General features: G+C 40.5%; 2 protein-coding genes across 10 annotated transcripts in view; one reads left to right on the top strand and one right to left on the bottom strand.

Annotated features, from left to right (window-relative positions):
- Positions 1-5,055, bottom strand: part of ZNF567 (zinc finger protein 567) — a 67,156-nt gene extending 62,101 nt beyond the window's left edge. The window contains exons 1-4 of one of the 8 annotated variants that reach the window (XM_035023656.1): positions 4,978-5,055; positions 4,371-4,432; positions 3,501-3,605; positions 1,219-1,292 (exon numbers count right to left, since the gene is read on the bottom strand). In XM_035023656.1, the coding sequence (XP_034879547.1) occupies positions 1,219-1,227 (9 nt within the window). In that variant the 5' untranslated portion in view covers positions 1,228-1,292; positions 3,501-3,605; positions 4,371-4,432; positions 4,978-5,055. Of the gene's footprint in view, positions 1-1,218; positions 1,293-3,269; positions 3,606-4,370; positions 4,924-4,977 lie in introns of those variants that run through there. The other 7 variants (XM_035023661.1, XM_035023657.1, XM_035023663.1 and 4 more) reach the window with 7 other exon arrangements.
- Positions 5,056-5,115: 60 nt separating this feature from the next.
- Positions 5,116-13,027, top strand: part of ZNF461 (zinc finger protein 461) — a 47,762-nt gene continuing 39,850 nt past the window's right edge. Inside the window, exon 1 of one of the 2 annotated variants that reach the window (XM_035023686.1) lies at positions 5,116-5,244. The gene's annotated coding sequence lies outside the window, so the exon portion shown is untranslated. Of the gene's footprint in view, positions 5,280-13,027 lie in introns of both variants that reach the window. The other variant, XM_035023687.1, reaches the window with a different exon arrangement.

Below are 13,027 nucleotides of genomic sequence, written 5' to 3'. Positions count from 1 at the left end.
TGAGCTTCATTAGACTAGTGGTAGATTGTGAATAGGAACAGGAGACTAAAGAGAAGAGAACCAATAAAAAAATCTGGAGGACACTAGTATTTAAGACGTCCAGATACAAAGATGAATCTTTTTTTTTTTTTTAAGATTTTATTTATTTATTTAGAGAGCATGCACATGTGAGCGAGGTGGGGGAGGGAGGCATAGGGGGAGAGGGAGAGAGAGAATCCTAAGGAGACTCGGACAAGGGGCTCAATCCCATAACACTGAGATCATGCTCTAAGCCGAAACCAAGAGTCGAATGCTTAACCGACTGAGCTACCCAGGTGCCCCTAAAGATGAATTTTCTGAAAGAACCAAGAGAGAGTAATGACTTTGAAACCAAGAACAGAATATTTCAAGAGTTAAACTTGTAATTCAGTATGGTGATCTAAGCATATACATTTACTTCTCCTGCATCCAAATATAAAAGGATAAGAAATTTATTTAGTTTTATTTTTTATTTTTCTTTTAAAGATTTATTTATTTGACAGAGAGAGAGATAGTGAGAGCAAGAACACAAGCAGGGGGAGTGGGAGAGAAAGAAGCAGGCTTCCTGCCGAGCAGGGAGCCCGATGCGGGGCTCGATCCCAGGACCCTGGGATCATGACCCGAGCCGAAGGCAGACGCTTAATGACTGAGCCACCAGGCTCCCCATTATAAGAAATTTAAACATAGGAACACCATTAGCATAATGGGGGAGTGTTATTGGCAAGCCACAGATTTTTAGGAATTGTTAGCAGCTATGAGCAAAACTGAAGGATCAGACAGGAGAAAAGTAAGATTCTCAGCATAGCTCTATTCTCAAAGCCTCAAGGCAAGACTCCTTGCCACTTATTAATAGCAATATATCAATTCCATCTCCCTCTTGACTGTTTTTATTTAAACAAGACAAGTTCATGCAGTAATATGTTCTCATTTGAGGAAACGCTTTTTTTGTCCCAACTCTGCCTCTGGGAGAAGAAAGATGTTCAACGATATACCCACTTAATGTGTGAACACTGGTTAAAATTAGAAGGAGCATTTGTGGAAGGAAAAGACTTATCTGGCCAATATGGGAAGAAATGAGGACCACTTCTCTGTAGGGGATGATAGGCAGGAGGATTTAGTGCAAGAAAGACAAATGCTCAAATATCCATTAAAAAAAAAAAAAAGATGATTTTGGAAAGGAAAGAGAAATCATCACCTCACCTGAGCCATGGTTTTGAGATCTGCAAGAGGTGACCAGTCTTCCTTTGGGTTCCTCTTTGGAAAAGAGGCAGTTCCTATGAAGGCAAAGCTGAGATGAAATGAAGCCACATGACACTATACATGCCTTACAGCTCTCTTGTGACTTAGGACTCAATTGAAATTGCCTCCGTTTCCCTTACTTTGGCTCTTGACCTGCACATTCCACATCATTTATGGGGGGAGAATGAGCTAGACAGATCTTATTTTATCCCCAAATCCAGAGATACAGGCTCTTGGGCAACAGGTTAGATTTTGGGCAAGTCCCCCTTCTTTCTAGCACCATCTTTTCTCTCTTAGTAGCCTACCTCCAAGCTGCTCTCCATGAGGCTCTACCATTTATACTATCACCAATGATATATGAGAATACCTGTCACCCTACACCCTGACAAATGCAGATATAAACTTCTAGATGCTTGCCTATCTAATAGGTAGAAATTGTAGTTCTAGCTTTTATTGTTCTTTTCTTTTTTTTTTAAAGATTTTATTTATTTATTTGACAGAGAGAGAGACAGCGAGAGAGGGAACACAAGCAGGGGGAGTGGGAGAGGGAGAAGCAGGCTTCCCACTGAACAGGAAGCCCGATGCGGGGCTCAATCCCAAGACCCTGAGATCATGACCTGAGCCAAAGGCAGTCGCTTAACCAACTGAGCCACCCAGGCGCCCCTATTTTTTTTTTATTATGACAGAAAATAAGCTTCTTTCCATAAGTTTAAAAAACATCCTTAGTTTCTCATGTGAATGGTCTCTTATAATTCTTTCATTTCTCTATCATATTTTTATTTTCTAGATTGGTTATTAGATCTTTTTAAAAGGAAGGAAATATTGTATTCTTTTTTTAGAAAATATTTTTATTTATTTATTTGATAGAGCACAAGCAGGGGGAGCAGCAGGCAGAGGGAGAGGGAGAAGCAGGCTCTGCAGGAAGCCTGATGTGTGAGCCCAGGACCCTGGGATCACGACCTGAGCCGAAGGCAGACCCTTAACCAACTGAGCAACCCAGGCGCCCCGGAAATATTGCATTCACTTAAAATAATTTTTTATAGTTTCTCAATTGTCTTTGTTTTTCCCATGCAAAAGTAACTTATAAAAGATTATTGACCATCTGGTTTAGTACCGTTAGGTGTTCAATAACATTATTTCCTCCCTTCATCAAAACTGACATCATGTACTTTATTTCCTTTATATATTTGAGTAGATTTGGAGTTTATATTTAGTTTCACTAATCTATTCATTTAATTGTCTGGATGACTCTTCAGTTACTACAGTTTTCAAACATATTTTAGTATCAGGTTTGGGCTATTTCCCCCTTCATTATTTTCTTTCAGAATTTTTGGCTTGTTCATATTCTCCTAAGAATTTTAGAAAAGTTCAAAAATTTTACTGAAATTTTAATGGAACTGCACGATGTTAGGGAGTTTTAACACTTTATTACTTTGTGTCTTCCTGTTCTTTTATTCAAGTCTGACTTTTTGAGTCCCTTAGGAACACTCTTTTTTCACGGATTACAAAATCCTTTGTATCTCATATTTTTGATGGCCACTGGCCATTTTCCATAGTTTTCTGATACATATATATACATACATATAAGCACACATAGAAAGCCTATTGATTTGTCAATGTTTTTTCCAACAAACCTCTGAGTTTTCTAATTGTTGTTATTGTTTTTAACAGCATGGTAACTTAGAAATTTTTCTCAGTCTCAGCAGACATCCCAAAGCTGGTGAGCAAAACAAGCTTCTAAGTGTCCCTAATTCTAAAATAAAATCTTGTAAAAAACATAAGGTTTGCTATCATTAATTTAACCCCAACTTTAAGAGGCTGGAGAGGCTGAGAGAAGGAAATGTCTAGGAGAGTAAAAATCGTTTTTAGGGCATAGTTTTCCAGGGGAAGAAAACAAGGGGCCCCTCAGAGGCTGATGCCACTGGAAACCAAAGTGGTGAGAGAATTTGGGGGGAAATGTACATATTTCCAGGATTTGAGAGGGCAAAGTGACTGAGAGGGCTAATTCTCACCTGAGCTCTAGATGGCAACCCATGGATGGAGCCTGCCTGGGTTGACTTGGATCCTCTTGTCCAAGAGGACTCACTGGAGAGACAACAAGACCCACCAGAGCAGGTGGACGACTGCATGCTCAGAGAAAACACTGAGGAGACAGCTAGAGAAGTGGCTGCACCCATGAGAAGGGAAGTGTATCTGGAAGTTCCCAGCAGTGGGTTCTCTCAGAAGGTTAAGAGATGACTTACACTAAATTATAACGGTACCAATTATGTTAGTCTCTTCTTGTCCCTGACTTCTGACTTGTCTCCTGTTTTCCAGCTCCCAATCCATTCCAGCTAGAGACTACCCACCTAGAGGGGATAAGGAGGAGACAAAATAAAGGTTGAGGAATTAAAGAAGAAACTGATCATGTACTCTTTTCCCCCGGCAGGCTTCCAGCAGGAGGGAGAGTTTTTACTTTTAAAACAAGTTCGAAGTATTGATTTCTATAGAGACTCTTACTTAAATAGCTATTAGATGATGAGACTAATCTTATATTTGAATGTTCAACAGATTCAGTCTTCAAAATGACTGAAGAAATTACTGAATCTGTCTAGGAATGCATCCAGCAGCAGGGAAATAAAGAGATTCACCCAAATAGAAACTTTGAGTGGCAATTATGGGAGAAATTTTTTATGTGTGTCTTCCCAAATGGTGTTCTACTCATTTGAACATACAAGTTATTAGTCAGTGTGGGGTTTCCCAATATACAATCCTACCATCTGAAAATTATTTTTATTTTACTTCCTTTTCTCCATAAAAAAAAAAAAAATCTCTATTTCACTTGTCTAATTGCCACAGGGTCAAATTTTACAAGCGTATAAAAAGGCCAATATTCAGATAACCTAAATACATATTTAACTGGTCATGCATCCAATTTCTCAAGCGCTCCAACTCAGTCACACAATAAACAATATTCATGAATTACCGCGGACTGTGCACACAAAACACTTTAAAAATTAGACAAAGACACAATTATATCACCCACGACACAATCACAATCCCATAACACACGTCATGCTAATCTCACAGAGCCTATAACAGACTTCCATACAAAGTAGCAAGATTTTACTCACAAACCCTTTACTGTCGTTTCTCCAAAGTCGCATGCAGTCTCAAACACAAATCGACTCGTAACCTATTTTAAAAATTAGACACACACGGAGACCTTATCACTTTCACAAACAACCGGTTCCACAACGTCACCCGGAGTAACACATGCCCAAACTACACAAGGACAGCCACAAAAAGCTACACGAACTGAACGCCCGTGTGTGCCAGGCCGCACTCCTAGACTTGGAGTTTCCTTACGGGGGAGAAAAAAACAGACAAAATTCCTGCCCTCCCCATCCTCACACCAGCCCCGGGCTTCCAGTTCCCCTTTCAGCGCTGTCCAGCCTGGACTACCAGTTGCCTCTACGGCGCTCCCCGGCCCGGGCTCCCTATTCCCTCCTCGGCGTTCCTCGGCCCTGGATCCTGGTTCCTTCTTTTACTTAGGTTCTCGCTTCCCTCCTCGCTCTCTGTAGGGCCCAGACTCTCGCCTTCCTCCCCGGCCTTCTTGGCCCAGGTTCCCTCTTCCTTCCTCGCTTTTCCCAGCCCAGGTTCCCGCCTCCCTTCTCGGCGTTCCCCACCGGTCCCGCCATCACCCGCCTCCTCCGCCTCCCTAAGACCCACCAGCCTCACCTTCGACCACTGGCCAGCCGTCTGCGCCTGCGTACTCCCGCGCGGGCTGTACCTCCCAAGTGTCTCCGCGGCTCGGTGTTTCAGGCCGTGGGCTCCGCGCGCGCGCGCACGCGCGCCTTCTCGACATACGGGCTTTTCCGCCCTTGAACTACATTTCCCACAGCCCCTGTGCAGCTTTTGGAAAAGAACTTTGATTCCTGGGTTCTCTCTGGTTATCGCCCGAAACCCTGAAAGTCGTCGCGTTCCGAGTGGCAACCGTCGCGCACGGTGAGGAAGCCCATCGCTCCCACAGTGCTGACAGGGTGTGTGGAGCCCGGGGCTCAAGCCTGTGTATGCGCGTTTGTGGTCGTGACGAAGCCGAGTGCGAGTATGTGCGGTAATGTGGCTGTGACAGGTGTGTGATTTGCGTGTGTGTCCCGAATCGGATGCAGGACATTGTGGCTGACCAGTCGGCTGGGATGTGAGGCATGTGACACTGTGGGGTTTGAGACTGCCCATCATAAGATAGTGCCTAGTTGTTACCTAGTGTGATGGAAGAGGCTTTTAATTCTCTGACCGGTACGAGTTTGGTTGTGTAATGAGATAGAGCTTCATGTCTTCAGTTCTGGGTTTAACGTCGGGACTGAGGGGTCTGTTGAAGACTTCTCTGAGAGTATATCTGTGCTTGTGAAGACTGCAATGCCTATGTTAACTCAAGTCGCGCTGCACCGAAGCATGGCCTGAGCTGCCTTGTCAGGGCACCCCCACCTCCAGTGCCTAGCTTCGTGCTTAACACAGTGGGGGGTATCAGTGAAGATGATGTTGCCCATCTAGGGGCCAATTTTAGGTTCTGTCCTTTCTTAGGATTTGTATATGCCTGGGTTCCCTGCAACTTCCTTTTTTCTCCTGCTTTAGAGCCATGGACCCCAGCTGCAGAGAAAAGGTCACCAAAAGGGAGTCAGATATTTGAGTGGTAGTATAAAGGTTACATACAAGCAAAAAAGCACACACCTGTTTTTGGAATGAATTTTAGAATTGGAAGAGTCCCAGGAAGACATTTGGAAGAGTCCTAGGAGTAGGATTCCTTCCTCAGAGGATCTCCCTTGGGAGCTGAGGTCAAGTTCCATGTTTCAGAACCACATCATTCCCAAAGCTGTCTCCCCAGGAAACTTGCTGTGAACTTAGAGAAAGTCTCAGCCTTGGATGTCAGTGACCCTGGCTTTTTCCTTTGATACTAAAAAGGATTAGCAGTACTCCCCATCTCGCTTTTATTTCCGTCTGTGTGTGATAGATGGCAAGAGGCTGTGTGGTGTTGAAGAACTTCTTCCGATTTCACTAGCCTGTGCTCCAAGAAAGATCTGGTGTCTGATGATTCCCTCCCCTTCCCCTGCAGTGCTCTTCTCTGAGTGAAGAGCGCAGATAAAAGAAAACATTACTGGGCATATAGGAAACCAAGCCCAAGGTTGGGGGTTTTGTTGCCCTTGTTCTCTTTGTTTTTGTTTTTCAGAAAAGTTCTTCTGTGAAATGGTTAGGTTACTATTAGGCAGGGCCTTGTGATGTACTTTGACTAATAGCATGTGGTGGAAGTGATGTTGTAAGACTTTCGAGACAAAGCCTTAGGAGGTCTTGCAGCTTTTGCCCTTTTCCTCTTCCTGCCCTGAGACCACTTCAAACTGAAGGTTATGACTAGCTTGCTTAAAGACAAAAGATCACCTGGAGACAGAAACCCAGCTGACATTCAGCAATAGCTGCCAGATATTTCATTGAGACCATATTAGACCATCCAGCCCCCACCAAGCCACTGGCTGCTATCAGATGAGTGGAATTAGTAGAACCGCTCAGCCAAGCCAAGCCAAATTTGCCAACCCCAGAATAATGAGCTAATGAATGTTTTTTGTTTTAAGCCACAAACTTTGGGGATGGTTACATAACAATAGATAACTGAAACAGGTGTTTAACTTTCTAGACTTTTTAAAAATCTATCACTCCATATTGATATAATTGTATTGGTTAACCTGTTTTGTAAAGTGATTTCTCTACTGGTATTATATCTTGAAATTTTTCTATATCCTTAATTACTTCCTACAGCTTTGCATTTGTTTATCTTGGTATTCTTTTACATGGATATTTTATAATGTATTTAACTATTAACTTTGCTGAGCAACTCCTTCTTACTGTCCAGCTCCCATGTCTTCACCAACTTTACATTCCCTTCCAGAACCTTAGCAGGACATGGTTCCTGTCATTTCATGGGTATGTAGACTTAGGAATGTGATATTGACTTCTGCTGAGTGGAATATAGATGACTCAACCCACTTAGAGGAATTTGTTCAAGGGTGTGATACAGGTTCTATATACATTTATTTAACTAATCAACTGAGTCTCCATGATTACAATATCTTTTTCCCCCTTTCCAATTCAAAATCTACATTGTGGAGCCATCTTACTTCCTTCATTGTGACTTGTTAGGGTACTTAGCTAATTTTCTGAAGGACTGATTTAAGATTCCTGGAGGTAGAAATGGACATCTCTGCTGTGTTTTCTAAAGTGTCATCATCCCGATCCTTCAGATTACTTTAACTTCCTTTTCTGCCTAATCATCAAAGGAACGGTCTGAATTTCTGCATAGCTACATCAGGCCTAAGTCCCATTTCTTCTCCTACATGCAGGGTTTAGTATTAATTAATTTCCAAGGCAGATGTGATTTCCTTGTTGGAGCAATGGCTGGTGGAGAGACTGGCAATAAGAGATCTGAGCCGAGGTAACTGAGGGGCAACCAGCAAGAGGTATCCATTGTGTATTAAAATCCTAGGTTTTGTACTATACCTTGGCTAACTGAATTTAAATTAAAAAAAAATCTTAAGTTGGGGCGCCTGGGTGGCTCAGTCGTTAAGCGTCTGCCTTCGGCTCAGGTCGTGATCCCAGGGTCCTGGGATCGAGCCCCGCATCGGGCTCTCCGCTTGGCGGGAAGCCTGCTTCTCCCTCTCCCACTTCCCCTGCTTGTGTTCCCTCTCTCGCTGTGTCCCTCTCTGTCAAAAAATAAATAAAAATCTTTATAAAAAAAAAATCTTAAGTTTCAAAATTAAGACCTTTAAGGTAGTAGAATCTGAAAGGCTTCATGTCTATGAAGAAACTTCAGACCACTTATAGCCAGAATTCATACCACTACAGAACTCTACTCCATGTTTCATACACATATCTCCTATTATTTCTTCTGCTTTCAAAGAGGGAGGGATTAGCTTCATTATTTTTTCTGACTGTAAAATTAGTACATTCTTCATTCAGAAATTTAGAAAATACAGAAAAGCTTAAAATAAAGCTCATGTAGAAACAGCTTCTTTGAACATTTTATTCCAAATCATTTCATCTGTTTCTCTGTGAATTAACACATGGATATAGGCATATAGGATTTATTCATTCAAAACAGAATCACACCACAATACTGTTTTGTAATCTACCTTCTTCATCTAACAAAATATAGTGAACAGCTTTTCATGTCATCAAATTACAAACTGCCACAAATGTTTTGACTAAGACATTTCCCTATTGAAGGATATTTAACTTCTTTCTAGCTTTTCCCCATACAGCATTTCATTGCACACTCCTTTTTGTGAACATGTATATCTTAAAGTCTTAAACATTGTTGAGAATGAAACTTTCAAAGTTAAAATCGACTTACATACCTTCATCAACTGCCCTGCTTAAATTTTCACCAACATACCATAAAGAGTGTCTATTCTACTAATATAGGATATTATCAATCCTTTAAATCTACCTTTAGTGGAAGTTGTGTTTGTTTGCTTAAATTAATTACCTATGCTGAGGTTTCATTTAATGTAATAAAATCTGGGTGTCTGGGACAAAAAAACAGAATCAAAGAGAACTGATTTTGTAGTTAGAGAAATGTGGATTCATATCATAGACCTGCCATTTACTGAGCATATATAATTTCTTTTCCTTCATTTTAAATAAGACTTCTGTACAAAGTAGAACACAGATCTTAAAATCATAGCTTAATGGGGTGTGTGGGTGGCTCAGTCGTTAAGCGTCTGCCTTCGGCTCAGGTCGTGGTCCCAGGACCCTGGGATCGAGCCCCACATGGGGCTCCCTGCTCCGCGGGGAAGCCTGCTTCTCCCTTTCCTACTCCCCCTGCTTGTGTTCCCTCTCTCGCTATGTCTCTCTCTGTCAAATAAATAAATAAAATCTTTAAAAAAAAATCATAGCTTAATGATTTCTTTTATAAACCCTTACAACCACCATTTGATAAACTCCAACATCCCAGAAGCCTCCCTCATGTCTCTTCCCAATCAGTATACCTCTAAGTTAACCATTATTTTGACCTCTATCACAATAATTGAACTTTACAGAACTGCAATCATACAGTATGTACTTTTGCGTCTGGCCTCTTTTAGCCAACATTGTATCCGTAACAGCCACCCATGCTGTATGCAGCAGTAGCTTGTAACTTAACATAGTATTATATTGTCTGAATGTGCCATAATTTATTTATCCATTCCCTTGTTGATGGAGTATTTGAGTTTCCAGTTTTTGGCTATTATGAGTAAAGCTACTATGAACACTCTTGTGTCAGTCTCTGGCATGCATATGAAATCAGTTGTTTGTATTATGTACCCCAAAACAGAATTGCTAGATTAGAAAGTAAATGTTTAGATTTAATAAATATTGCAAAGTAGTGTTTGAAAGTGAATGTTCCATTTTATGCTCCCACGTGCTATGTATGAGAATTCCAGTTGCCTCACCCGATCAGCATTATTATCGTCAGTCTTTTGAATTTTAGCCATTCTAATGGGTGTGTAGTAGTACATTTATATTTAATTTGCATTTCCCTTATGACCAGTGATGCTGCCAACATAAATTCCTAAGGATAAGGGTATCCACAGAGCTGGGAATGAACAAAATTGAAATAAGTGAAGTTTCACAATAAAAGAAGTGCATAGCTTACCATACGACCCAGCCAACTGCGATCTTTGCCATTTTTCCCAGAGAAATGAAAACATAGGTTTACACAAACACCTATACGTGAATGTTCATAGTAGATTTGTAATAACCCCAAACTGGAAATAACCCAAATGTCTTTTAACAGGTAAATGGTTAAACAAACTAGGGTTTATCTTTACCATGGAAAAACACTGGCAATAAAAAGTAATGAACCAGGGCGCCTGGGTGGCTCAGTTGGTTAAGCGATTGCCTTCGGCTCAGGTCATGATCCTGGAGTCCCGGGATCGAGTCCCGCATCGGGCTCCCTGCTCAGCAGGGAGTCTGCTTCTCCCTCTGACCCTCCCCCCTCTCATGCTCTCTCTCTCTCTCATTCTCTCTCAAATAAATAAATAAAATCTTAAAAAAAAAAAAGTAATGAACCATTGAAACTCACAATTTGGGTGGACCTCAAGGGAATAATGCTAACTGAAAACCAATCTCATAAAAGTTATAAACTGTATGAATCCATTTATGTATCATTCTTAAAATGCAAAACTATAGAGATGGAGAGTAGCTTAGAGGATGCCAGGAATTGGGTGGAGAGGAGGTGGCTGTGACTATAAAAGGGTAGCAAAAGTGATCCTTGGGATAGAACTGTTCTGAATCATGATGGTAGTGGTTGTCACAGGACTCTGCACAAATGATAAAAATGCATAGAACTAAATATACACATAGATACACAAATGGGTGCATGTAAAACGACAAAAGATGTAAGTTCTGTGGACTGTATCAATATCAGTATCTTGGTCATGATATTGTACTATTATTTTACAAGAAATAACCATTGAGGGAAGCTGGGTGAAGGTTATGTGGGATCTATTATTTCTTACAACTGCATGTAAATCTACAATGATCTCAAAATAAAAAATTAAAATATAAGCACATAGCTGGGACAAGTTTCCTGGTTTGCCATTTGGAAAAAAATAGAATTATATCCTTACATTATCATACCACAAGAATAAACTCCAAATAGATTAGGAATGTAAACATTAGAAATGAAACCATATAGGTCTTAGAAGAAAGCATCAGTGAATCCCTCTTTAACCTCGATGTAAGAAAGAACTTTCTTACTATGATTCAGAAAACAGATGCAATAAGAGAAAATATTCAAAGATCTGACTACAAAGATCTGACTACATTAGAAAAAAACATAAAATCAAAAGACCACTTATAAATTGGGATAATATTCCAAATAAAGAGCTAATATTCCTGTATTAGTTTGCTAGGGCTATCATAACAAAATACCACCAATTGGATGGTTTAAACAACAAAAATTAATTTTCTCATAGTTCTGGAAGCTGAAGTCCAAGATGAAGGTGTTGGCAGGTTTACTTCCTCCTGAGGTCGCTTCTGCTTGGCCTGAAGATGACTGCCTTCTCGCTGTGTCCTCATGTGGTTTTTTTCTCTGTATGTATGCATTACACATGTCTCTCTGTATACCCTAATCTCCTCTTCCTCTAAGGACACTCGTTAGATTAGATTAGGGTCCACCCTAACAGCCTCACTTTAACTTAACTCTTTAAAGGCCCTATCTCCAAATAAAGTCACATTCTAAGGTATGGTGCAAGGGGTTAGGGCCTCAACATTATGAACTGGGAGTAGGGACATAATTCAGTCTGTAAGAATTCCTAATATTAAAAAAAACCACTTCATTTAACAATATATACAAATATTGAATCATTATGTTGTACATCTGAAACTAAGTTATATGTCAATTATACCCCAATTTAAAAAAACTCTTAAAATTGAGGGAAATACCGGGGTGCCTGGGTGGCTCAGTCGTTAAGCGTCTGCCTTCAGCTCAGGTCAGGATCCCAGGGTCCTGGGATCGAGCCCCACATCGGGCTCCCTGCTCAGCGGGAAGCCTGCTTCTCCCTCTCCCACTCCCCCTGCTTGTGTTCCCTCTCTCGCTGTGTCTCTCTCTGTCAAATAAATAAATAAAATCTTAAAAAAAAAAAATTGAGGGAAATACCAACAAATTTGACAGAAAAAATGGCTAAAAGGAACAAACAATTCACAAAAAATATGTAAAAGCACTTAAATGTATGAAAAGAGAAATGGAAATTAAAATGATACTGGCACCATTTCCCACCTGTCAGAATGGCAAAAATTTTAAATATAACAACATATTGTTATTAAGATAGGGTATAATGGGCTGCATGGTGACTTCCAAAAAAGATATGTCTAGGTCCTAACTTAGGAATGTTAATTTGGAAATTAATTCAATTAGATATAATTAAATTAAGGATCTTGAGATGAAGAGTTTATCTTGGATTGTCTGGGTGGACCCTAAATCCAATGACAAGTGTCTTTGTAGGGGTGAGGCAGAGAAAGATTTGACAGAGGAAGAGGAGGCAATGTGACCATGGAGGCAGAAATTGGAGTGATGGGGCCACAGGTCAAGGAAAACCTACAGCCACTAGAACGTGGAAGAAGCAAAGAACAGGTTCTTCCCTGGAGTCTTTAGAGGGAGTCTGGCTCTGATGACTTCTTGATTTTGGACTTCTGGACCCAGAACTATGAGAGAAAATAATTGTTTGTGATGATTTGTTACAGCAGCCACAGAAAACTAATACAGAGGGGATTAGGCAGTATTATATATTGCTGGTACAAGCCTTATAGTGGGGCATATAACAGTATGTTTAAAAACTATCCACATTAAAAAAAACCCCACAAATATCTACATTTGACCCTGAACAACACAGGGGTTATGGATGCTTAACCTCTGTGCAGCTGAAAATCATGTATAACTTTTGACTCCCCCCAAAACTTAACTACTAATAGCCTACTGTTGAGTGGAATCCTTACCAATAACAATAGTTACTGCCTATATGTAGACCTGCACAGTTCAAACCATTGCTATTCAAGTATATATTTACCAGACATTCAATATTAGGAATTTACTCTGAAGATACACTTCCATCTTTTAAAAAATGGAAGTTTTTTACATTACAAGAGATGCTCTAGACCTTTACTTGTTGGCATGGAAAAATGTTCACTAGTGTTAGGTAAGAAAGGTAGGTTTCACAATAGCCATGTGTAGCCAATTCTATTTTTGAAAGGAAAGTCTACA

Source organism: Mirounga leonina, unplaced genomic scaffold, assembly GCF_011800145.1.
Source record: "Mirounga leonina isolate KUSES-001 unplaced genomic scaffold, KU_Mleo_1.0 Mir_177, whole genome shotgun sequence".
In the NCBI taxonomy this organism is placed as follows: Eukaryota; Metazoa; Chordata; class Mammalia; order Carnivora; family Phocidae; genus Mirounga; species Mirounga leonina.
This window is presented reverse-complemented; position numbering and strand designations above follow the sequence as displayed.